Raw genomic sequence first — 25,878 nt, forward strand, 5'->3', positions numbered from 1 at the left:
TTCATCCACATGATTTATTATAGGTTCAGACGTACACTATGTTTGACCGTTCTGACAAAAAGATCGCCGATGTTATATGAATGAACTTCAACACATTCCAGAGCTTCATTGATCAGTCAGTTCCTTCTGTGCGAGAAATTAGACTGTCATTTGGACCCTATGGACCATATTCGCATGCATACAAACGACCAAATCCAACACAGCGTTTCATAGCGGCAAAAACACGTATTCGGAGATAGATGAATGAGCTTTATGCGCTAAACGTAATTAAAGGGGTGGATCTGAGGATGATCAGAAAGACCGTTAGGCCATATTGGCCTTTAAGTCAGCGATATGACATGGGCAACCTCATAATTCTCGCGCTGGAGCATTAATTTCGAGTAAATACATATCGGCATGCTAAATATAAGATTGCTCAACATTAGGTTCAGTATGTGTGGCACTGAAGGCGGGATACGCGTTTCAATGACGATTTATGAATCACCTTAAAATAGTTGCATCAAAGAATACGACTTGTTGTTTTAAATAGCTTTTCAGTCAAAAGCCATAGTGACTAGTGGTTCAGTCAGTTGGGGGCCACCGTCACAGACCAAAAAAAGCTGATATCATCAAGATGGTTAATGGCAGACTTCTCAGGCAATATGGGCCTGCGACTCTATGTGTTTTCGTCGTGCAGCCATCCACCAGCTTATCACACTGAATGCTGTAGTACCTTTTATTGCATAAATATTTAATGTATGTCTACGAATATGTTTAAATGAACATTGTGTAAGTTGCTATTCAATTTAGGTGGGCTAGATCGTAAATGAAAAGCTACGCGATACAAAAATAATCGTATCACTCAATGACAGTCAACGTTGAAGGCTCTTAAGTAAAGCTTTGTAGGTGGCTAGGCTTTGGACGAGTGGCCATTTAAGATAAGTATCCGCTGTACTAATTTTAGTCTTTTTCAACAATCAGACCTGTTACCTGAAAGAGAGAGAGAGACTTTGGAATGAACACGTAAATGAAACTTTTATGCCCCTTTTTTTGTTTTTTTTTTTCTGTCAATTCTACCCTACGGTTCGTAATGGCGTGCAAGTTATGATTTCCCTCTTACTATTTCGTACTTCTATGATCTTACTGCGTCATTTTAGCATTCAATGCTCAAAGAACAGTTCGTTAGGGAGCGCAACCTGCCTCTATGTGGTCTCATTGAAAGGGCCACTATGTGCAAAAATAATAAAATTGAAATTATTATCTTTTATTATTATTATTATTACTTTATTATTAGATATTATACTTTCTAATTATTTTGATAATTAAGCAGCCGAAATGAAAGCTTTTACTTTCTGCTAGAGTCAATTACTTAACGCATGCATACGTTTGGGATACAAGTATCATATGTAAGGCACACCAAAAGAACTTATGAAGCCGCAAGAAGTTGTATTTTACCATCTTAGTATAGCAATAGCATAATACGCAATTGCCCTACCAATTGCTTATAGGAACGTACTTATAGGGAAAATGGCGGCCATTGAAAAAATATGTTTCGCCCCGCATTGAAACGTACCGATTCATATCGTTTGAGTGAGATTAACGCAAATATTTAAATGCAACTGCTGACGTCTCTGCGGCACCTCTCTATCTTAAATTGGTTTTTCGGGTCGGGATTCGAATATCAGTGACAAAATCCTATATCGTTCCTGGCTGTACTCCTGAAGCTCGATTTTTATATTGACAAAGGGCGGCCCTGTTTTATTTCGTAGTAAATTCTGATTTAAAAAAAAAATAGACAGCAATAATATGAAAAATTATTATAGAAAAAGATCTAAATCCACATAAATGAATTTTAGATTCTCGTAAGCGCTGTCTTTGTTGAATTATATTGTATAAAACCGGGCAGGTTTATCGATCGTTGTTTATGCTTTTAGAAATACCTGGTTGATAAACTAATAAAAAAATTGAAAGAAACAGAAAATGCTATTATGTCTGCACACATTCGCCAGCAAGGCGAAGAACAATGAAGTTAGAAACACAAAAAAGTTTAGGCATTCCGCTGCCTACTTCATAGTTCGAGTTTGTGTTATCCACCTGGCTAGGTCCTTTCGTTTATCCTATTAGTGAAGGTCTTAGCAAGGTTTTTGCTATAGCCGGAGAAACTGAAAATCCACATTTCCGCTCAGAAGAGATCTCCAAGGGATGTCAATACAGTCTTCATAAACAACTTTAAAAGCGTATGCTTTCTTGTCAACGCTGTCCATCGGACGAGAACGACCAACTCTGCTCAAAATAACTCTTTTTTCCCATACGTACCTTCGTAGTACTTCAAAGTGAAGTAGTTACATCACGCGAGTTGTCGACGTTTTGCGCTTTACTATAGACACTGCATTTTGTCAAAAAAAATATTTTTCGCTTCTTTTTCCACCGGAGAGTCTTCCGCGATAACGGTTAAGGCTTTCTGAGGCGCTAGTAAATAGTGTCAGCGTTGTTCGTAGAACGTATTGGATAATGTCTTCTAAATATTATGCACCAAATGTTGGTGTTCTTGACGCCGGAGTGGTGCTTTGCTAATGAGCCATATGGTCAGTTACAGAATATTCGGCCTTTTATCGCAATAGAATTTTTGTGGCATAGGTGCTGAGCAACACAGCGACACAGCAACAAATGACAATCTTTTCACTACCGTTTCAAAATAGCGAGATTTTGCTATTCGCGTTGCACTTGTGCCCAGCATCCTCCCTGCGATATCGGCCTAGCGGGATTTCGCTATGCAAGTAGACGAAAACCAAATGCTAGAACTGCCAGAGCTTCGTTAACATCAAATCTATGGCTTCGGAAGCTTTTGAAGATTAGGCCGAAATCAGAGAGAAGCAAGCATTGACCGCGCGGTTCTTACCCTAAGGTGTTCGACATCTACTTCCCGTAAGATGACTTACTTATTTACCTAGACAGGACTGTCCAGCTGTTACCATCATCATCACAATTCTTATTCATTGCAATTTCAATTGGACAATCCATTCTTTTTACATCGCATCGCCCGCTGAGCTCTATAGATACAATATTCAGCGACGAGACACAGAAATTTTACTAAACAGGCACTAAAAGTTCGTACACACGGTGGAAAAATAAAAATGCTTTCTCGCGGAGCGATATTAGTTTGAGCCGAAAAGTGTCATGCCACAAGCAAGCTACTTGCTTGTGGCATGACACTTCCTTCGTGACATTCCTTCGTAGAAACTAGGCTGACCCTAATTTCGAACTTAGCTTCCCAGCGAAGTATCGTAAGCGTGAGCCCAAAGCTAGCCCCTATGCCAGCTGACAATTACCGTAAACAGTACATGAAGTACAACGTCGACATTTACCAAATTTCGTCCAAAAACGCTTACTATTCAGATAAAAAATATTTACTCGGGCAAATTAGATTGAGGTAGTGTACACTCAAATGTGACCCTGTTTAATTAGTAGTGTTCTATTGTAATAACACTCCACATCATAAATTGCGTTTCATCATACTCATGATTGTCAGTACCGTATGATTGTTGCTATTATCAATCACCATTGTTCTCAAGGAGATACGTAACTATACATGAACTCCTATATATCTGTATTGTATCATTTTAGTTTTGCGTTTCTCATCATTTGCAATATCCAATTTATTCTTATTTCGAAATAATGATTAGTACATGACAGGTTCAAGTCCTAAATACTGTTTAGGTCACAACCAACCTAATCACTTTCACTATACACATATATATATCATCCACATATTCAGTCGGTAGAATTACTCTAGCGCGTTCAAGCAGGCTCAAGATAACTGCGTTCGAAGATACTGCTGTAAAAAACAAAACTTACGGATAGATACGCATATGTTTCCGTCTACGTATAACATATTACGGGTCGTAAGCTCTCACCGTAAGCGGGTGTTGATTTTATTTGCTTTTTAAAAATATTTGACCTTGCATAATATATATCCATGGGAATTAGGGAAGACAAGGGCGGGCCAAGGACAAATAAAGTCAATGTAATTTCTAGGGTTAGAGAAACAGTATTCGATAGCCAACAGAAATTACACAAGCTCAAATGAAGTTTTAAAGTTTTTAATAATTTCTTGTTTAAAAGGTCTTGGTGTCAGACGCGCTGTTACTTTCCATTAATACAGGCTGTAAGCACAAATCCATACTAAGGTTTATATACGAATGCTTTCATTTATGTAGAAACTCTTATTGTAGCCCGACTTTTCAGCTACGATATTGTCCTCCGTGTAAGCCTTTTGGATCCTTTATGAAACAGTTTGAAAAATCAAATAGTTTCGTCTATCGCCTATCAGCGACGGTGGCTTTGCCGTAATCCGTACACTTTTGTATCTCATTAATACAAAGCCTTCCAAAAAGGTTGAAGATTTATAGTAGCGGTATACGTTGTCTGAATGGAGTCGACTCTTGCGTCGCGGTTTGCTTATTTTTTTCGAAAACAAGATATGATGCACTACCAACTTTCCATGTAAAGAGGTAGAGTAACAAGGAAACCGTCGCTCTTCTGGGAATGCAGAGATTCAGGAATATTGTATGCGGTACTTATAAGAACCTTTTGGTTAAAACACAATTTCATGTACGGAACTAGAGCCAATTATAGTCTTTACTGCGATAGTGGCCGAACCTAAAACCTACGCCAAGATTTGGTGTTTCTGGTAAATTGCCGTAGCTTCTAATCTTAGCCCACGGGGCGGACAATCTTGGCCACATTTTCTTTCTATTGCACTAGTTCATAGCATATATAAATGATGACCCCTTTGTCATGAGCAATACAACTACGCTTTCGAGGAGTATTGGCACTGAGAAAGGTCTGGCCTGCAAAAAGCATTGCCACAAAAAAGCGGTTCACTTGAGATACCTACGGAACATTCACTGACTATATTTAAGCTAGCCAGATTAGACACTTAACACGTACTGGGAAGTAAGGTCCTTATGCTAACAGATCATTACTGCCAAACAAATTAATACTTAAATAACGTGCGAGAGCGTATCAGGTAAAGATTGAAATTTCCTCACGTATCTATTTCACGTATCTCGGGTTCAACATTACCTAACGAGACAGCTTTTTTCGTGGTAAATGGTCGCGAACGGCCAGCGTAGCTAAGGTGGCTCCCGAGTTCGGCAAATTTAGGATGACAGTTATACAAATAGAGTTTTAAAAGCTACGACAGATTTCAGCAACAGAATTTCATTGTCCATTAACAAGAGGCAACCCATCGAGCATTGACTCAAGCGTTTCCACAAAAGGTTATCACTGCTATACATGACAGGAAGTCAGTGTAGAAAAATGTAGCAGGACTCAAATGAACCTTTTTTCAATCGCGACTTTGTGCCTACCACCATAGCAATTTTAGATAATACGAGATGCAATTAAAGGTTAGAAATAAGTTCTATTTAAGTTATTTTTAACTTTTCATATATCGATATAATTTAACATGCAGGATATTTGCGAAAAGCTGGAAAGACAGAAGTTCACTAGTTTAAAGGGCAAGATTTGCGTGCGTTCATTGCAAAGCCAAAGGTAGTGCGGTATGTAAATGTATAAGGCTTGTATAAAGACCTATAAGGCCTTGCGATTTACTGTGTCTGATGTTTTAGTCGAGCCTTTTCAAAAGGCGGATTTCTTTAATTAACGTATGCTATTTTCAAACTTTGGTTATATTCAGCTCTAAACCCTCCTGTTTCAGAAATTCCATCATAAATCAGTAAGGTAGATGCGGACAAGCTGTGTGGACAAGACCTGATCCGATAATTATGATCACTCTTTTTAGCAATCTGTCGAATTTTTACTATAAAACTTGCAATTCTAAGAATAGTGGCACTCAGCTAACTTTGAAGACATTGATGCAATAATGATTGCTTTAAGCATCACCGTCTGAAGCTGTTTAGATATCGTAATAGGTTTCTGGAGGTCATTAGCTGACGCCGTACGCCACATTCAGATGACCATCTATATGTAAACGTCTGTCTTCGGAGTTGATACATTTAATGCTAGCTATACGGACTTTGCGCTATTCTTTATTATTGTGTCGTCCCAAATAGTACTTAAAATGTATACTGATATAAGTTCTTCATTAACTTTTGCTATCTAGAACGTAATTACAATAAAATCGCGGTTAAAATTATAGCCTCTACATATTTGTTCATTTGGGTCACAGCCGGGCATCGGTGGCAGTGGTTGGGCACATCTGCGTGACAGTGTCGTGGGAACAGAGAGACGTTGATATAAAGTTCGTCTCTGAATTTGCTTGTCGTCATAAAAATCTATTAACCGAATAGGTGGTAAGCCTGGCTCTTTAAGGCTTCACAAGGCGCGATGGGAAGCTGACACGCAATATTTCGTTGCCTAGCTTTTTTTGAGGTTATTCAGAACCGCATAGCTTTCATGCACCTAAAGTAAAACCGTCTAAATATTTTTACAAAATTGTTTGCTTTAATGAAGTCGACAGGGCAGCCTCTTAGTGTCAAGTATAGGTTCCCACAACTTATTTATCCTACAGGTAAAACCAATGACACCTCAACAGGACGCGTCACAGCCTGCTGAGTGCTGACTGTTGACTTTCATCCTGCTGTCAAAATAGAAATGCCTGCTAAATCAGTCTAAGAACTACTGTTATTAGAGTATTTGTTCATCTGCGTTCTGTGTTAATTATATAAGGAAGTGTGCAAAGGAAACTTCAGAGTGAACTACCAATGAACGATGAGTCGAACTACGGACGGGTTCCTTTCAATCGTTTGGTCATCATGTTTCTTCTTCCTGACAATTGTGTTTGTGTGTGTCGTATAACCATAATGACGCTAGCCTGCTCTCTCTCACCAGGAAAAGACAGGAATACTCTACGTTGAATTTCTTAATTTCCACTGCGTTGTAACCATCAAGGGCCCAGCGGTTGTAACTTATCAATCAACTTCGCATAGTATAATTCTTACCTTCTATCAGATAGACTATTGACTCATTTAGCAGACTTCCGAACTTGTCTATTGCTTTTTTCCTTATTTAATAACGAAATACTCTTTTATTATTGCTATTAGTAACAATACCCTTAGGACTACGCACGAAAAACACTTAGAGCTAATCGATATGTCAAATAAACCGTTAAACTGAATAAATTATGTGAACGTAAAAACGTATACAGTTAGTAGTCAGTCGACAAGCTCGTTGAAACAGGCTGAACGAAATCATCCAAAACAAGCGTTGGCACTGCGTAAAATTGGCCACAAGCTAGTACACCATCTAGAAAAGGCTTTTTTGAAGAATCGAAAGGGCTTGTGTATTACGAAATGCGCGCTCACAGTATCTGGAACGAAATTTACTTCATCTAAATAAAACCGTTCATTTTCAGTTCATTAACATTACACGTATTGTGTTAAATGAGCAAAGTATACCGAGCTAAGAGAGCATATAATAATAGGATATAACGTCAACTATTTCAAGAGGGATGCCCCGCCTTTATCATGGAGCCAACTATTTATTTTTATCGCCAAACGCTAGAAATATATAATACATTTATGGTAATTTGGCATTCTAAGCTTTATATGCTTATATTTTATATAGTTAGATTTCACGAACCCGGCTCAGCCTGACATCATGAAAGAGTTCCTGGAATGGGTTCATGGAATTAGTTTGGATCTACCAATGACTGCACTGTACAGTTTATACCATGTTATGCCGTTCTGTGGTTAGTTATTGACAACGGTTATCCAGTGAGCGAAACTGTAGGTAGCAAGAAGTATGATATAGGTCAGACGATAACCTACACGTAGTACAAAGACAAATAAAAGGAAAATGTTCTCCATTGTCAGATTATCGTATGCGGCAAATGGCGCAACTTTGAGGTCAAAAAGTCGTAAAGCGGAGAAAATCGGTAATCGGGAAATCGGTATTGGGGACGAAACTATCAAAGCCTTTTTGCATCTTGTTGTAATATGCTCGTTTTAACTACGTTGTAGTCATGAAGGGCCTAGTGGTTGTAACTTGATTAATAAGTTAACTTTAGCCTTACCTGTTATATAGGATTAGTTACCCTAGGTAAGTGAAGCTATCCATCAGCCAGCCATCGGCCAGGAAGATATAACGTGTCACGGGACTACTGCCCATGGAAGCGACGGTTCCCCTAAATAACTGAATCGTCTGCCTAGATGAGAATTCTCACTATATTTTTGGGCTTATATATCTTGTTCAAATGATCCTTAAGCAAGACTGAGAAAAATCCAGAATCTCAAGGCAACACCCGTAGTCTTTCTTTCGAGTTTTCCGTTCAGTATAACACACCTGTAGTGTACAGAAACGTTGGCAGCTCCAAGACCCTCTCATCAATTGTAACCTTGTTCTCTTAGAATATCGCTGTTATTAATTTAACCGTGTTCGTAAGAACATCGATATTGGTGAAACACCGTAGCTAAGCTCCTTGGGGTGTAGTTAAAGGCAGCTTTAAGCCTACGAACGCTGTGTAAATATATCGCCGAGGGATTCTTATAAGTGTCGCGTATTTTTTGGTAGATAGGGTCTTGCGTACCGTTACAACTGAATGTTACCACCTTAATTTGTGTTGCCTTTTTGATAGGACACTTACACTTTCTAGGAACGCATTTAGCCCGTTTGTCAACAGATACAGGAAAAGTTTACAGCAGACGTTTTTCTTCGTGACTTGTGCCATAACGTCAGTTGCTTTGAGTCGCCTTTGCCTTTTGGACTAATGAGAAGCGTTACATCACGCTAATGATGAGAAAACAGTTCGGAATGAAGACATTTATTGAACAAAGTAGTTCAGTACGAAGTCAGCTCCATGGCGGCGTCGAGGTGTCCCACTTGAAATTCTGTCTGGTCCCACAGCCTGTTTAGAACATATGCTCTTGAACGCATAACGGACGAAAAACTCCTACTTCACCTAATTACATTCGTCCCTTGTCAGTTTGTTTTTCATTGAGTTGGGCAGTTAGATACCCTAAGATATGGTGTCGCGAGCACCGCCGAGGTGATGGGACACGATGCAGGCCTGCCGTAGATAAGGCATGTATATAGTTGACGCTTGGCTGCTTTTATAAAAATAGTCGCCTGCTGTTCTAGATATGTTTTACTCTGAGAAGCATGTGTTTTCTTGAAAATTACTTTGGACCCCGATGCCAGTGGCGCCGTTACCGGTTATAGTGTTGCCAGTAATCCTGGGCACGACGGACGAGGTAGCAGTTGTAACCGAACTTCGGCCGATGTTTCCTAGGGCAGGCTGGATAAGCATGCGAAAGTCGTAGGATATCAACGAGATGACGCGAATGGACCTTAGCATCGATCGAGTACTTGGCACTGAGATGGTCTCATGAGTTTTAAAGGCTTCTTCCAGTTTACGCGATAGAGGTTTATGTTTTCAGATAACCAATCGTTTTAAGGGGACCTTGAAGGTTAATGCGACAGGAATGTGTGCTTGGAACTGTCCTTTTTCACTGTATTTGATTTTATTTCATTTCGGTTTCATTGCGAAGATATCTATGATAGAGCTTTTTGCAGGGCCGGCAAACGCTGGTACCGTGCTAAGGTTGACTATCCGGCAATGATGCTCCATCAGTACGACTTGAAGGGTTGACGTTCAGCTCGGGGTGGGCTGGTCCAAGCGTGCATTGAAGTTTCCTGCCACTACGATGGAAACGTTGAAAATAGGGTAAGCCACGACCTGCAGGTCGCTTCTTCACGAGGGTTACAGTGCACTTCTTGTTACTTCGTCGCGTATACAGCGCCATAAACCGTATTCTGAAGGCATAACACTTTTTCTACAAAGCGTGGAATGAGGGTCATAGAGCACGCAAACTTCGTTAAATGGATGGCCGCGGCCCGTTTCTTTCCGCGCAAGAGTGTGAACAAAGTGAAATTACAGCAAGTTGGTTCCAGCGTGATAGCGTAATGCGAAGGCGCCCCTGTAGCTTCGCTAAATGATCCCTAGCATTTCACATGATTCTGGCCTCGACTTTTGCTCTGGGAGCGACTGACTGAGATTTGGAACTGCGATTCGGGATTTGGTCCGTATTTTCGGTGCGATCAGTTCAGGAAGTTTCCAATAACTGGTGAGGGCAGGAGCTGCGGCAATCTTATGGTGGATGTCGACACCTCATTAAATCGATTTGGATAATTAGGGTAACGATCTTCCGTCGCGGCCCTTGCAAAACTCAGAAATACCTTCAGCTGTTGCACCCAAACCGGGATTCTGAACTATCGCAGCGGGTCACCGGCGCTGCAGAGTCCTGAAGCTACGACTAGCTTGCATACCTCCCTGAATCCTCCCCCTAGTTTCTTATGTTTTTATGCTGCTTGAAGCAAGTTTTTTTCTATGCAAAATAGCAGGCATTGTGACAGCGGTTTTCTTCTGTATAATAGTTTTTATCTTGATCACTAACAAAAAGTTTGTATTTTTAAATACTGCTAGTTTTTTAATATAGAAACCTACTAATTATGTCAATACTCATGCTTATTTTCAGCAACGTGACGATATGCTCAATGCATCCTTAAGTTCATCGCCGTTATGGTAATCCGCGTCTTCATCGCGATGGTGACACCATTTCGCTCTAAAATTAGCTGTGACCGCTAAAGACCTCTCTGAGCGCTCCCAGCAGCTTGACTTGCCCAGGCATCTGCCGAATTCGTCTAGCATATGCCGTGCAGAGACAACGGTCATGCTCTTTATTGTTTACCAATTACCTAATCATAACCACGACAACGCCACATAGACTGTTGAAATCTGGCTAGTCCTCCATTAGCTAAATAGCAGACTGGCTGGCTGCGTTAAATAGACCCACCTTGCCGACAAAGGCGCTCGGCGTTCAGTGAGTAATCGCAAATGCGCTCCTGGTCCCTGGGGTCGCCGCCACCCCACACCACCAGGCGCCATTCAGCCTCCCCAAATCTTCACGAGTGTTTTCGTCGCTATTTCTGCCACTATTGCGTCACTTCTACGAGTACAGCAACGCTTCCTGGTACTGCTTACGTTATCGGCACTGTGACCACTGCGTGCCAATGGCCACTTTGGTTGATTGTCGGAATCTCCAGCGCTTCCTCGATGCGCTGTCCGCTTCTGTTGCTGATTGCGACGCTCGTGGCGCTTCTTCTGGAACCCACGTTAACAGCGGCGGGCCAAATCCACAAGTAGGTTACCGAACACGCACATATGCATACAGAGATTGGGGTAAAAAAATGCACCGTAAGTAGATAATACGCGAACGACTACCAATACGAAAATTTAACGTACTCATTGCAGGAGCATTTGGTTCTCTCTGAAAGGTCATTGTTTTTTATTTCCATATTCAGAGCCAATCGACAAAGCAGTACCAGAGGTAAATGTTGTAACAACTCAACTAGGACATCCTACCGAAAGAACTTGTTTTTAAATATGCGTAGTACTAACGATCAAGTTTTCCGCGACGTCAGTTCTCAAGATCGTTTCGGTGCCCTTTGTTAGCCTTTGTGTTTGAATGATGTCCCTTTTTTATTCTGAAGCATTTTTGTAAAGACGCTCGTATCGTACTAGTCTAATGTGTCTAAGATTTAAGTAAATCAATACTAGAGATTTTACCATTAGAGTTCGATACTAGAATGAACGTTCATTTTAAATTAATTTTTTCGGTATAAAGTAGTGGTAGAGTAGTACTGTCCGAAACTACTCAGAAGGTGTGTTTCATCATGCTCTGCTACAAGTACTCTAAGGTATGCTAAACTTACATTCGATATCCAGAGTGTAGTAAAAACAGGAACGCTAGAAAAAAATTTTTTGCTGGTTTTGCATGCAGGAGAGCACCGCAGATCATTTCTGCTCCGTCCTTTTCCACTATGAATTGCCATTTCTTTTTCATTTCAAAGCGTAATTCTTTGTACCTCAAATGTATCCATCATATTGACTATCTATTCATATAATGGTAATGTATTATTATTTTATATATGAATAAATATGTGATAATAATAAAGTAATATGAAATTAAATTGTTTCTAGAGTCGGTTATATCCCGCAGTTTACTGGAAATATGGGCGGAAGCAAGTTGGGCTTGAAAATTTCTGGCGCACTGTCGTTTGCCGCCGAGGAGATCAACAATTCAAGCACGATTCTGGGCGACGACAAGGTAGGCAAAATACTTATTCGTATGCTTAAAACCTTGTGATGTAGTATTTTTGGATAAAGACTACCTATTGATTATGTCCTGGTGCCGTAGGTGGAAATTCTATTCGAGGACGAAGGCGGAGATCCTAATGTGGCAACTAGAATCGTTGTAGAAATGTTCAACAAAAATGTCTCGGTTATCATCGGGCCTGAGAACTTCTGCAAAACAGAGGCCTCCGTTGCAACGGCGGTTGGACTTCCCATTTTCTCCTATGTGAGTAACTTTTTTCGATAGCAATAACTTTGCTTGCCAATACACTGTCGTATAGTCTGCCGGCTACAACAAACGGAACTTATTGCTTACTTCAATAGGACAATAAAAGTTCTGATTTATATATCTTTATTTGTAATGGCATTAAATAGCGTACAATGAATGTTCGCTTCATTTAAGACACACAGGTAATCCGTTAGCGTCGATCTTGTTTGATCGTGACCTTTCACACCGCTTACAGGTTCCTTCCATACTGTTTTCGACAATGCGGACTTGTTTGATCCTTCCATTGCCAGCAACAATCTGTTTAAGGTTTTCATGAAAAGACTGTATTCATATAGAATGTTTTGAGCGTGAAAGTTGGCATAAAGGATGGTCAGCGAAAAAGGACCCTTCTCCCTATGCTAATGGAAAACTTAAAGGCTTTGCTCCCTTTCGACAACAAATATTTGGCAAGTTTAGGCGCGGATTTACAAAATATAGAATAACAATAAATGTGTCGCCAATTCTTGCTGGCTGTAGGTATACAAGTTTTTTACCGCCGGCTAGTCGATCGCCAGTCTCTCTGGCAAAACGAAACCTGCGCCTTGTTTGTAAAACTGCATCTGAACAAAGGCAGGGTACAGGTGTCATCCCTGACGGTCATGTGCATTTAATATAATAACCGTCTACCGTATTGGCAGAGGTGTAAATTCAATAAAACATCGCTAATATATAAAAAAAACTCCAGCAGACTTAAAGTCTGGGGTAATAACAGGCCAATTCGGAGAAAACAAGGAAGTTTTTAGCCTCGTAAGGCGCAAAAAGACTAGATAGTAACTTATACGCGCTTAAGTTGCCAAAATGGCGCACTGCATTCACTACAGTGAGTTCGTTGCTTTGTCCTAGAAAAACTTCGTGATCTTCTGATATTTGGAATACGCATCTCATTTACATATAGTGTATGAGGTTGTTTAGTACAATACTCGCTTTTCAAACTTTCTGTCTGTCATTTATATAACTTTTTTATTCCACGCTGCAGAAGTATGAAAGTCTATGAAGAGCCAAAAGATCATTTCGACGTTAAGTTAAAGAGTAATTTTCTTATAAAATTGGCGCAATTTTGAAGAACAGATGTCTAGCGAGTATGTTGGATAACGGAAAAAGCGTCCAGAAAACAGATGGAAAGCTGCCGTGCAAGAGGCATGCGAACAAAGTTCCGTTCACTAATTTTGGCTAGTTAGTGCGGAGGTTTTTTTTTTTTACTGTTGGTTCCATCCGACACTTTATCCACAGTTCAAACCAGGATTTGTTTACATTATACGATTAAACAGACCCTGTAAGTTTTTACAGCTACATACTCGCTTCAGGATGGTGTCCTGGAATACGATTACGTCCATCCACTGAGGTGACTATGGTAGAAGAGCCAGCAACAATATCTGTAACCGGTGGACAAAGAAACAAGCGTCTCTACGTATCTGTTTCTCGTTGAAAATATGTAGTAGTTATTTGTACAACTTCTCATCTGGCCAAGATTGTACATGTTTTTACATGCAAAAAGCTAGAGTACTAACAGCTATGCACTTGAGATGAGTCCTCGACCGTTGGTTATTTACCTTTATAAGGGGTCTTCCTTTCACGAGAGCAGTGTTTCGAGTTCTAGATTTCTTTCCCGGATTTTTTTTTTTGTTTTAACAAATCGCCTACGGTGTTTTTAGTAGAATCTTCACCGAATGCAGCGTTTCTACGGCGAGCTGTCTTCGCCGCCATCGAGCGTTCTAGTGTTTATAATTTTTTATATATATATATATTTTTTATAATAATGTTGTAATAATTGTTCTACAATTTGTCTTTATAGCCAGACACTGAAACGATATTAGTGCGTGTGTAGCCAATTCGCTTTCTACGTCCGCAACGCTTCGTTTTCAGGTACTTGTATAAAATTGATAAGCTGAAGCGTAGGCTCTTCAAGGAGGCAAAGTAGCGACAGCTATAATATATGTTTTGAAATGAATCCTGTTTTTTTTTTTTTTTTTGTCGTGCGGGTCATCGTTTCGAGGAGTGCTAATGCTGTCCTGCAATAAACTTCCTGGCTAGTACCACTGGAGAAAAGTCCTAGACGCCAGTTATAAACTGTACAGATGATCGTTATAAAGTAAAGAGCTTTACAAAAAGTTTATAGTGGCAGTTGAAACGACCATACCGAGGCCGGCCACTACAGCCTTACAAACCTGCAGACCGCCGTCGCGTTATTATCAGCGCCTGTGAACTAGTGGCGCCAGCTGAGTTTAACACATCAGTAGCAGAAGCAGCACTAGAATCGAGTCGTATTGACATTGATATATCTTGGGTGGCTGTAAGTAGCAGGCGAACACGGTAGACAGGTCTGGACGGTTTCTCTTTCTGTATGTAGCTAACTTTTCCAGACTATCAGTACTACCTGTGTCTAGCGTTCAGTAGAAAGACTCGATAGGAGCTGTAACAATCATAATACCAATGCCAACAAACGACTTTTCTGTTCTCCCGTTATCACTGCTGACCCTACATCAGCAGTAGCAGCGGCGCCAGCTCTAAGCGGAGCTTGACAAATGGCTATCGCCGTATTTGCGTACCGCCGATTGAATGTCACCCGGCTATTGCCATTCTTTCGCCTGCTCTGGCTTACTCTCGAATATGCGGATGGGCTGCCGTGTATCACCATCACCGCCATTGCACCCGCTAGGCGACGAGTATCGGGGCAACGGTTACGAGGACGATACCAATGGGGATGACGATAACGATCTTGCTTCTTTCTTTATTCTATTTCAAGACATGTCCAAAGGCCGCCTTGTTGCCTGTGTGGCTGTCCGTATATCCGGCCTTCCGTCAGTTGATGTTTGCAATCCATCAATTTGTGTCGCAGTGGCTAGCTGGCGGCAGCAGCAGCAGCAGCAGCAGCAGCAGCAGCAGCAGCAGCAGCAGCAGCAGCAGCAGCAGCAGCAGCAGCAGCAGCAGCAGCAGCAGCAGCAGCAGCAGCAGCAGCAGCAGCAGCAGCAGCAGGCGGTAATAGTTACAATGGTGACTCCTTTTCTTGCACTGCTCCTGTTAATGCTGGTTAATGATACAGAAAGGAATAAGATGAAAAATGAAATGCTGCTATCCAGCTAAACTGATGCCGACTTTTTGTCGGTGTCACTAACGGAGTATTTAGAATGAGCCGGGTTGGCTCGTACCAAATATAACATTTTTACGTATTGTTTGTATCGTGGTGCCGTCGTAAATGCGGTGCGTGATAGCATTGCCTCATTTAATGGCTCTTATGATGGTAGCGATGACTGTTACTCATAACGGTAATCCTTTTGCCAGAACTCTTTATTTTCTTCTGTCAAAAATAATCGCACAGATGTACAAATAATAGGAAAAAGAAAAAAAAAAACATATCGTTTTTTGACTCTTGACTACCATAAATATAGTACTGAAAAAAAAGTATGTCAACTTGAAGTTATTTCATATTAGCAATCAAATAAGCAATTATTTGACAGGTAAAATGGGCATATAATTTGATTTCTTGCGGTATCATTTTGTGTTAGGTTCGGCTAAGTGTTCTCACTTATCCTTAATTCATTCTTTTAGTATCTGAACTAGAAGCTTACTAAATCTAGGATTGATAGCAGGATTGTTGTTTTAGGCGTGGTTGCTTAAATATAGCTTTTTTTTTTTTTTCGGAAACTGCTATCCACTAGTTTTCAAAAGTAGCTCGCTGAATCAGACCGCGACTCTACGGAAGCATCTAGACCCTAACCCAGCTGCGGTTTAGGTAACTTAAGCACCGTCTACAACTTCTTGGAGAAATGAAAGCTGTGCTCACACGTCGTGTATCTGAGGCAGTCTATATATATGCACAAAGACGAACGCTTTAAATACTATTCACGTTAGCGTGCAAAATTTAATACGAACCTTACATTTCGCAGAGTTCAGTAGAACTTTACTTAGTATTATTAGATTCCAAACCCAAATGATGAGAACTACAAATATCAAGATGTCGCTTTGACTTCAGAGGCTTTTTGTGATCTTCGTGAGGAACATTTCAGTAAAGGTCTTCGCCCGTGACCATTATAGTCCTTTTACATCTTGCAGATGGAAGCTGAACGTTGAAATCATCTATCCGTTCCAAAGTTTCTTCGGATAAATAATAATAATAGGATCAGCTACCGAGAATTAGCTGGAAGTTTTTGACCGAGCTCTTTGGTTGTGGAAGAGACATGCATCTATCTATAAAACAAGTGGATTGCCTTTTAATTAAAAGTCGCTTTTCCGATGGCTCAGCTTAAAGTGTGCCCTTATTTACAAGCTAACTGGAAAAGAAGGAGTGTAGTAGGGCACGAGTCAAAGTAAATTGATACATACTATCCTCAATCATTATATCAAGTGTGTAGGCCCTAAAGAGGGTATTATGTGATTAAGTGAAGTATTGAGTGGTGATAGGTGAACAGAGAACGGTTCAATCATGCTGCAAGATATAGCTTAAATTAAGCCATAGACTATGTACAACGGTGCTTTAAAAAACCGGCGTCTGCTCAACTTACGGGCCAACAATATCTGGGCTGCGGGTCCTATTTATCTGCTTTTTCTAGTTTTTTCATACGATAGAGGTTGTTAGTGGTGTGTCTTCTACCTATATAGATATCAATTGTCGCACTTGTATTGAAAGTGACTCAGTTGACCGTCCAACGACCGAGAAAGAAAGAAAGAAAAACAGATGATTTCTTAATTTTGTAGTTTAAATGCTTGAATAATGAGCCACTACAACTAATATCTCTTTAGAAAAGCCACTATATATCTAGCCAGTTGCAAATAAATGAACCACTAGAATATTTCGGGAAAATATAAATGGTTCGGAATCCAAATCCCTATATTCAGCAAAGCTGTTGTAACCATAGCAGTCCGTTTGCTTGTCCTTCCCCATGGAATCTGGCCTGTTTAGAGATAGCTCTTACTAGTAAGCGTCATTATTTGCGTACATACTGTACGGATATATAGGCTCCCAGACACGGACTTGCGTCTTAGACATTTTTTGTTACTTCCAGCTTTTGCCATTTCTGATGCTATTTAGGTTGTTTACTTTATCGCGTTAAGCCTACATCAGGTTCGTGCTAAAGTTTTAAAATGGGGGGTTCTGAATTTTGTGGATAAGAGCCTCACAATAGCAGAAAGAATACCTTAGCAGTGAAATCTGGTATGCAAAACTCATTGGGCCTTCTCTTTTGAAAAAGAGGACTACTGCAAACATAATAAATTTTAGTTTGACGGCCAACGGCCTGATCTATGTAAATCTACTGGTATTTATATTTATACCAGTAGGTTCGTAAAAGAGTTTTATTGTTACCGACTCAGTGTCCTTCGAATGGTTCTCTTCATGCTATACAACCCTATTACCCAGGGCCTGTATGTATATGTCTACTATTATCGCGCTGTGTGTATTAAGCAGTAATTAGAGATCACTCCAATCTAACAAAACAAAAAAATAGCTTCTATTAAAGTTAATAAATAAATAAATAAATAGAAATGATATCTATAAAAAATAATGCGTTCATTAAACTGGACTAGGTATCTATTACCTATTTGTCTTTGAATAAAGTTGTCTTTTATTCTACTCTATCAGCCCACCACATCAGATTAAACACCCAAGGGCTGTCCTTAATGAAGAACTGCAAAACGTCGGGTACTGCGAATAAGCTGACCAGTATTTGCTGGTGCCTTTTGTTACAAGACAGAGGTAATTTATTAAAACTGTTTTTTTTTTTAATTGTCGATGGAAGATAGTTCCGATAAGTAAATATAGTAATTAATATAATAGCTAGCTTTCACTGCCAAGAGCCTTCTGAAGCCGTTCACGTCGCAACCTGTATGGTCTGACATCGTCAAGGCACAATATGACATACATATGAAGGTTTATTATTGGCGCCATTCTAGACGCCGTCGTTCTTTCGATGAGATGGGTCGTCGGTGGCTAGTGCGGTAAGAACAACATGCGACGGCGCCAACACTTAGACGCTAGGCAAGCAACAGGCGCTTGTCCCAGGCTGACGGCAGTTGGTTCTGGCCAAAACATTCATTATGTTACGAGATACAAACAGCCACAGGTCAATCGGGCTCTGTGGGACAGACGGACTTTGATGTGTCCTTTCTTAGTAGCACCGCCATGAACTCGGTATGTTAGTTCCTCTTTTTTCCCCGTATCCTGCGAAAAATGAATATTCCACCAGTAGACATGGGCTGATTGAGTTTGGCCGTTGTTAACACAGCAAGCCAACAAACGAGCAATTAAGGGCACGTTTTAACAAGGCGTACTTATCGACAAATATAACTAATTTCTTAGTGTTACTATTAACAAGACTAAAAGCACACGCGGTATGTATTACATAACTGCATATCGATCGGATGCCTGGTTTAGCAGGATCACCTCGATTCCTGACAGGCTCACGACATCTATGATTTCTTTCTCTGAAGTCAGAAAGTCTCTTACCATGCAAAGCTCGTTCCTAAGTCGGTATTTGCTAGACCGGTCAAAGGTGATCTGTATATATACATCTATATAATTATAATTGGCTATTACAAACACGCACATCCTGTTCAAACGTAGTCATATCCCCAGGCATCTTTGTACAAAAATATCATAGCTTGAATCGAAATGGTAAATATATTAGGTTGCCCGTAGCAGGTCAAACATTTCATGACCCTTGACCAGTATAAAATGGAACAATAATATTGTATTGGAATCTGTTAAATGTGCTACCATATTATACTCAGCGCTCTGAAAGTTCCTCAACGGTTGTGATTCGCGCCGCCATATTTAGCCTCGTTAGTAGTAGTTTGAACGAATCAACTTTAGAATACACTATGCCACCTATAGCTGTTTTTAAGACATAGAGGCAATGAAGTAATACTTTGTTTTGTCTAAAGCGAAACAAAGTGTAATCGTACCTGGTGTGTCAATTACTACGCCATTTATCCATAAACACCTTACGGAATTCAAGGTACACGGTAGTACTGACCACCGCATTTCCTTGAAGAATGTCCTTGGTATAAGGTTATTTCTCTCCTGCGCGACCCCATTCCCCCGCCTGATCCTCTTCTGGTGGACGAAACAGACCGACCGATGCCACTTCTACCGTGGCGTTCCAAGCGGCTTTCTCCTGTCGGTAGTACATAGTTGCTAAATCTTAGAATAAGATTAAATATATATTCATCTACATTAGGCGTGATAAACCTTTTGTTCTTCGTGTTCAGTGTTTTTGGTACGCCTACTTTTAGGAATTCTATATTGAGCCGCTAGAGGGCCAATCGTCCATGCTCTTTTGCCCAAAAGCTTTCGTGATTACAGTAACCTGTTCTTCCGTTTGAGGTATTCTGTTTCGAGTTTTATCGCTCAGTATCGCTTTTAGGCGTTCCGTACCATCAAACGACTGGCTCCCAGTGCACAACAAATTCTGTGTATGAACGGTTTTGATCTTAGACCATGACGTATCCCGTAGCTTAGCAGGCACCTACGTTACCTTCTGAGCCATCGCGAGAACCAGTTTAAGGTACTGTGGCCTTCAATCTCCGAATCTCCGCTCCCAAAATGTATGCACCGGTCATTTTGGTAAAAGCCTCTAGTTTCACTATTATCTGATGACGCTCTATCTGCTTAGAGTCGTACATGGCCAAAAATTTAACGACAGAACACTTTGCTAATGGCGTATAGCTTGGAAGTCAAATACTTAAGCTCGCTTCGCACAATCTGATAATTCATTGAATATAAAATCGTTGCGTGCTAGGGAATGCCCTTGTCTCGCAATTTGCCAGGTACGAGCGTAGTGAGTGGCAGAAGACGCAAAACTATTTGTTGATCCCTCTACACGTCCCGCGTAAAACAGCCAATGGCGGTGATTTTTAGTTAAATCTGTAATCCTGCTCAACACATAACGTTAGAAAAAGGTAGGTGGGTGAGAAACTTTTGAGCGGTATTGCAACAAATAGCAGTGTACAGCACTGCCTACTTTGGTCAAATTGTAAAAATACACATTCACAGTCGTCAATTTCAGACAATACGCCAGTGGCCCATTGGTATGTACTACTCGTATCACAAGCATTAATATAACCTCAGAAAGATCAGTTTCGTGCGAAAAGGCATGGTCTACTATATAGCCATTAAATAACGGTCTCGATGGTTACGGCATTCAGTATCAGACACGCTCATACTACAGTATGAGGCGTAATGGCGTTAGGTTAGAGCCATTTCATCATACCCTTGAAAATATTTATGTTATCATTAATCGAGTTCTTGTAAATGTTCGGTTATGGTATCATAGATTGTCCTATTCGATAGAGAAACTGAGAAAAAGAGTTACGCTTCCTTTTTAGGAGAAATAAATAGGGAAATTTTCGATCCGTAGGTACAAACCGTAGGACTTAGAAGAAGAGATCTTTATCAAGTGTGCATGTAATGTACAAGCAGCAGCAGAAGCGCCAAATTGCACTTCTTCGCTAGCTGCGTCATGAAGTACTTTGTTATACAAGATGTATACAGTATTAGCATGCAGTAGCCACGTAATGAATTTTTTGCTGGGGACGGGCACCTTGACATCTTACCGAATGTTCTTAAAGTACTGAAAGCACACCCCCTTTGTAATGTTAAGTGATTAACACTTTCATATATTAACATCTAGTTGAATACCATTAGAGAAAATACGTGTACGTTGACTATATAGTTGATCAGCTAAATATCAAATACTTAGAAATCTATGTTAATTTGCTTGTGTATAGGCCGCAACGGCACATTTGTTAGTGATTCAATGCCCGCTGCTATAACAAGCGCGTAAAGCAGAGAGCAAGTGACGGTAATAAATGCGACTCGTGAATCAACAGCGATTATAGATTGAATGTTTAAAATGCAAGGAAAACAAATTGACACCTATGCTGGCTGGAAAGATATGTTGAAAAGTTTCACGTATAACAGGACTCCCACTATAAAGAGTTAATAAGGGCTGACGCGGATGTTGACGCTCCTTGACACCTTGACATTGTATATTTATAGACGTCGCTGCTGTTTGTACATACATCTATATGCAACCTTGTCCATAATGCAACTTTTACATCAAACTTACTTTTGGTTGCATCTTCTTGTCTTTGCTGACCTTTGATTCGGCTCTGCCTGCAGGAACGACGTTAATTAAATCCTTGCAGTACATTCGCGCCTCGTTCAGCAAGAACGCCCAGAAGAAACCGCTTTTTTGGGTCAAACGTCCTTTCGCTCAGCGTTGTTAGGTATGTGACAATGTGTCACATACATGTCACAATGTGAATGAAAAGAAATGGTCCTTGCGTAGCTGGCGTATACAGCACAGGATGGTGATCTTGGTGAAGTCGCAATGGCTGAAGATTGTTTACCTGCAACCGTCGCACATTTTGGAAACATACCGCTACTAAAAAGGGAAACGAGTTGTTTCTTTTTCTTTGTCCTATACGTCTGCGGCAGCTGCAGTATTGTTAGGTTGCCGACGGCAGGTGAACAGGGGGTGGTTGAAAGCAGTACGCTAGACTTACTTCTGATTTTTCCAATCTTCTTGGCCGGCTTCTAGTCAACAACTTGCGCGACAGTATATTAGCTAGGGACAAATTGAATATCCGTTTCCGTTCCAAGATGCAGAGAAGGAAGGACGACGAGAAGAACATTTGCGTTACATATAAAGCTACACAAAAACATACAAACGAGCCTGGAAGAAGAGAAAGAAAAAAACCGACAGTAAGACGGAAAACAATAAGGCCGACTACCTGTTCTCTCTTATCACGTATTAGAACGACTCTAAGCCGGTTATTTCTAATGGGTACGCGACGAAATAACCCGACAACCTCGCCGTGATCATTCAATGGGGGACGAAAATTCTAGAGCGTTTGACCGCGTTCGGTATGAACGCTCAGCTTGACTGGGCGTCAATACAGTGCGACATAGAAACAATGACTTTGGTTGGTAATAGTTGTACATGTCCGATGGGTGGACTGTTCTTCACATGTTGTTTTAATAACCCAAAATTCCTAACCCAGCAAAACTAGTTGTATTCGACTGTGGTTTCGGTCGGTTCCAAGCGTTCAATAGAATCAGTGACTGGATGGATAAGGAAGGCACTATCGACCGAACATAAGTGCGCTAAGGCACCACTACGATGACCAAATGGCCTGGCTGCAGTTAATCGCATAAACGGATACTGCAATAGCCAACGATCGTTTGGTAAAAGGCTGAAGAAAGACAATAAAAAACCGCAGAACCATGCGATTTCATCGGTTCAGGCTTTTGACCCCTGCCTTCACGATCCCAGACAATCCTAGTATCTATCGCGGTTGTCGGTTCCTATTACGGCTCACTGCGTTGCTGTAAATAGAACCCGCGCGGTTTTTGAAATGTCCGAGTGACAAGAATTCCTCGAACGGACGGCGCAGCGGTCGATAGCATGAGCCCCGCAGTGAGCGGGCGACCATTACGCCCGTACGTTAGTGATTTGTTCACTTCTGTTATACACACGCACGCAAGCAAATATTTGTCGAGACGTACATAACTGTGCTATCGCGTTCTTATATCGTATTTACTAGGATTATTGAATTGTTTGACAATAAACTATAAAACAAATTAATATGCGTTCACGGTCTACTCAGAACAACACAGTCGTATCCGAAGCACAGATCTTTTGTATGTATTACGCCGTACACGATACGTACGATAACGTTTATATGATTGTCTGTTTACTCCATTTTATATTATCAGATGCTGACCTTCCGCATCCTCCGGCGTCTAATACGGAAACTGCTCTGATATGATATCCTTAAATTTCTGTAAGAAATTTCTATATTTTATAAAGTGTGTAGGCTAGGAAGTGTGTCGTGGATTTCCTAGTAGCCCAAACGGATATACCTATATGAAATTGGCGGTTGTCATGTGCATAGTTACGTAGCATTGTTCGGATCCATATAGCCCAAGTCTTCTTCAATATATGCTTGCTTACGTTTTTAGAGCGCCATATTTGCTACGTCAGCGTCATTTGGTAGGCCTTTCAATTAGCCCGGATGTATAATTCATTTTGCTGGCTGCTAAGGTCTTGCTTGTCAGCTCGTACGATTACTTTTTTGTGCCAAACGGCTTTGTCAGAAGTGGGAGTATCAAATCTTTGACACTCCCACATAACTGTGTACCGCCACAAATCGGCTAGACGAATGAAGGCTTGGAGATTCTTACACGCAGTAATGATTGATGTTTCTGGGCTGACTTTGAACGCCGTTAAAAGCCGAGGGTGAAGCGAGTAGCTCTTCTATTTCAATATAATAATATTAAGCTAACAATGTACCATTCGGATCAATGGATCTCTGCTATTTTTTCTAGTAACACCATGATCCAGGCTACATAGCGGAATCCTTGCCGGCTTGTGTAAGGTCTGGCTTTGTCATGAGGGAAAACGCTTGCTCTCAATGGATTTTTTCAATGTCATGATCCTGTTAGCTGTGAAAGGTACAAATCCGATCAATCGTCTTGCTAAGCGATAGCAACTCGTTCCAAGTAAGCGAACACGACGCCCTTCGGGTCCCATTAAAGACACTGCATTGTTGATGTAGCCAGCTTTTTCCAAATAGTTTAAACACACTGTTTACTGGTGGACGTTGGATAATATCATGGACTACTGACACGTTAGTCTTGCGCAATTTCTTCCATAATTGCTTGACTCTCTGTGAAGAGTATCGAAACATTTTGGAGCAAAAGCGATAAAAGCACTCCGCTCGTCCCTTCCGGTAGAACATCCTGACCGTAAGTAGCCTGTAAATAATAAAATTGTAGTAATGACAGCTTGGCAGAAATTTCATTCTCTAGCTCGCTTTTATCTCAGGTCTGAATAAAAGCCTTCCAGCTAAATCTCAGCATTCAAATGACATCGACGCTGACACGACGTCGCCTTTACTACGTAAGCTATTCAAGGTTATCTAGCTAGAAAAACATGCAGTACCTTTTTTCGACAAGCCAATATTTACGTTACCGTGGTCCCTGTAATGCAGACACATGTAGGCTGTCCTGGTTTCTCCTGTGCCTTGGGAAAGTATGAGAATCTATATACAAGAAATAAGACAGCGCATTTGTATGCATTTTATCGCCTGATATCATATTTAGGGTATATAGAAAAAAGGCATTTCCACTCCATATCGTTTCTTAGTCGTTTTGCGTTTTGAGGAGCTGGAGGGGGGAAGGGGAACACGCTGTACGCATGTGTACGGCAGGTACGTCATGATCAAACTGTTGGTCGCAAGGCTGATTGTTGGAAACGGTTAATCTCCATTTAATAGAACATGTTAAGGATTTCAGTATAGTTTGTCCGATCTCGTATCCTTTAAATTCTAACTAACTCAGATGAAATATACATATATATATATATATATATATATATATATATATATATATATATAGAAACTGACAGCCATCTAATACAAAAAAGTTCGACATGCATCGCCGACGATGTCCACTATGTGACCATTGAGTATTTGCCATTTAGAAATACTATTTTCAGAACTTAACATGAAAACATAATTGTTTGATCGCATTTATATGTTCATTTACCATTAATCTTTGTCTCAGTTCCAAGTACATGGTCATCGATTCTGTATTGGTTTTCTAAATTTATCAGCGAAATGATCCTATAAATATCACGATCGGCAGAAACAGGCTACGTAATAGGAAATAATGCCAGACGTTTGTTAGGGCCAAAGGATCTGCTTAAAAGAAGGCCAGTGTATTATACATATATATACATAGGAGGTTGAAAGATTAATAGATTTGCTAGAAAAAGCCTAAAAAAGAAACATCTTTAGATTTATAGCTATCAACAACGGTTAAGGATTAAACTAGGAATTTTTTAATTAAGTTAGGGAGTTACTATTATAACTTCCTGAAGTTTATTAAAATCACAAGCGAGATAGCTCATTTTTGAGCGCTCGCTCCAGAGAAGTAGAAGTGAAGTAAAAGAAAAAATAAGCAACTTCGTTAATGCCACGAGGATGCTAAATCTAATCGGCTCCCCCAAAAATAGAACCGCTAACAAAAATAGAATGATTAACTTTGAATTAGAGTGCTAACAACGCGATATCAGGGTTCCGTATGAAGATAATCTTTGGCTGCAATGGTGGTATCATGCCACGGGCAAGATTTAGAAAGTATACGAGGTAAGGTGGACTTAATATGTTATCCATAAAGAAAACCTTACGTTTATATTTCGTTTTGAAGGTTCAGGCTAGGCGGGTCTGAGTCACACCTGGCCATGTGGTCCGCTTAACATACATATGTAACTACCATGCGACTCAACTTGGAAAGTACATCATGGTACACGACGTTCTCCGAGCTGGAGTTCTTATAGGTGTCTTTGTCTCTTAGCAAGCTGACGTTTGGTGAATCAGCAATTTTGCCACTAAAATACTTAGAAGGGGGCTTGTATTGTCCTCGAGTGGTCATACATATAGGCGAGCCGTATGCCTGGCATAGAATCTTTTC

The 25,878-nt window shown here is 40.5% G+C and overlaps 2 protein-coding genes and 1 long non-coding RNA gene across 15 annotated transcripts in view; 1 reads left to right on the top strand and 2 right to left on the bottom strand.

The window, feature by feature from the left end:
- Nucleotides 1–25,878, top strand: part of LOC111252055 (receptor-type guanylate cyclase Gyc76C-like) — a 70,612-nt gene that overhangs the window by 10,959 nt on the left and 33,775 nt on the right. For 10 of the 11 annotated variants that reach the window (XM_086991504.1, XM_022809410.2, XM_086991506.1 and 7 more), the window contains 3 exons: nucleotides 10,479–11,142; nucleotides 11,984–12,110; nucleotides 12,201–12,362. The exons of the other annotated variant lie outside the window; for it this stretch is intronic. In XM_086991504.1, coding sequence (XP_086847630.1) covers nucleotides 10,838–11,142; nucleotides 11,984–12,110; nucleotides 12,201–12,362 — 594 coding nt within the window. In that variant the 5' untranslated portion in view covers nucleotides 10,479–10,837. The remainder of the gene's footprint in view (nucleotides 1–10,478; nucleotides 11,143–11,983; nucleotides 12,111–12,200; nucleotides 12,363–25,878) is intronic. 11 annotated transcript variants of the gene reach the window in all.
- On the bottom strand, nucleotides 12,577–14,675 carry LOC111252057 (uncharacterized). The gene is made up of 3 exons (XR_015329331.1): nucleotides 14,570–14,675; nucleotides 13,700–13,777; nucleotides 12,577–12,662 (listed from the first exon to the last, which is right to left on the bottom strand). It is a non-coding gene; the product is annotated as an uncharacterized LOC111252057 (long non-coding RNA).
- Nucleotides 18,091–25,806, bottom strand: LOC147755140 (uncharacterized). 3 transcript variants are annotated; one of them, XR_015329329.1, is made up of 6 exons: nucleotides 25,595–25,806; nucleotides 24,347–24,446; nucleotides 21,906–22,075; nucleotides 21,467–21,749; nucleotides 19,302–19,513; nucleotides 18,091–18,558 (listed from the first exon to the last, which is right to left on the bottom strand). XR_015329329.1 is itself a non-coding variant. In XM_086991512.1 (5 exons), exons 4-5 carry the CDS (start codon nucleotides 21,548–21,550, stop codon nucleotides 19,409–19,411), a joined length of 189 nt encoding a protein of 62 aa, XP_086847638.1. In that variant the 5' UTR covers nucleotides 21,551–21,749; nucleotides 21,906–22,075; nucleotides 24,347–24,446; nucleotides 25,595–25,799; the 3' UTR covers nucleotides 18,093–19,408. The 3 variants fall into 3 exon arrangements, 1 of the variants encoding a protein (XP_086847638.1); XR_015329330.1 differs by having other exon boundaries at nucleotides 18,100–18,558; nucleotides 25,595–25,796; XM_086991512.1 differs by having other exon boundaries at nucleotides 18,093–19,513; nucleotides 25,595–25,799.

The sequence above is a fragment of the Varroa destructor genome, unplaced genomic scaffold, assembly GCF_002443255.2.
Source record: "Varroa destructor unplaced genomic scaffold, Vdes_3.0 BEIS01000005.1, whole genome shotgun sequence".
NCBI lineage: Eukaryota > Metazoa > Arthropoda > Arachnida > Mesostigmata > Varroidae > Varroa > Varroa destructor.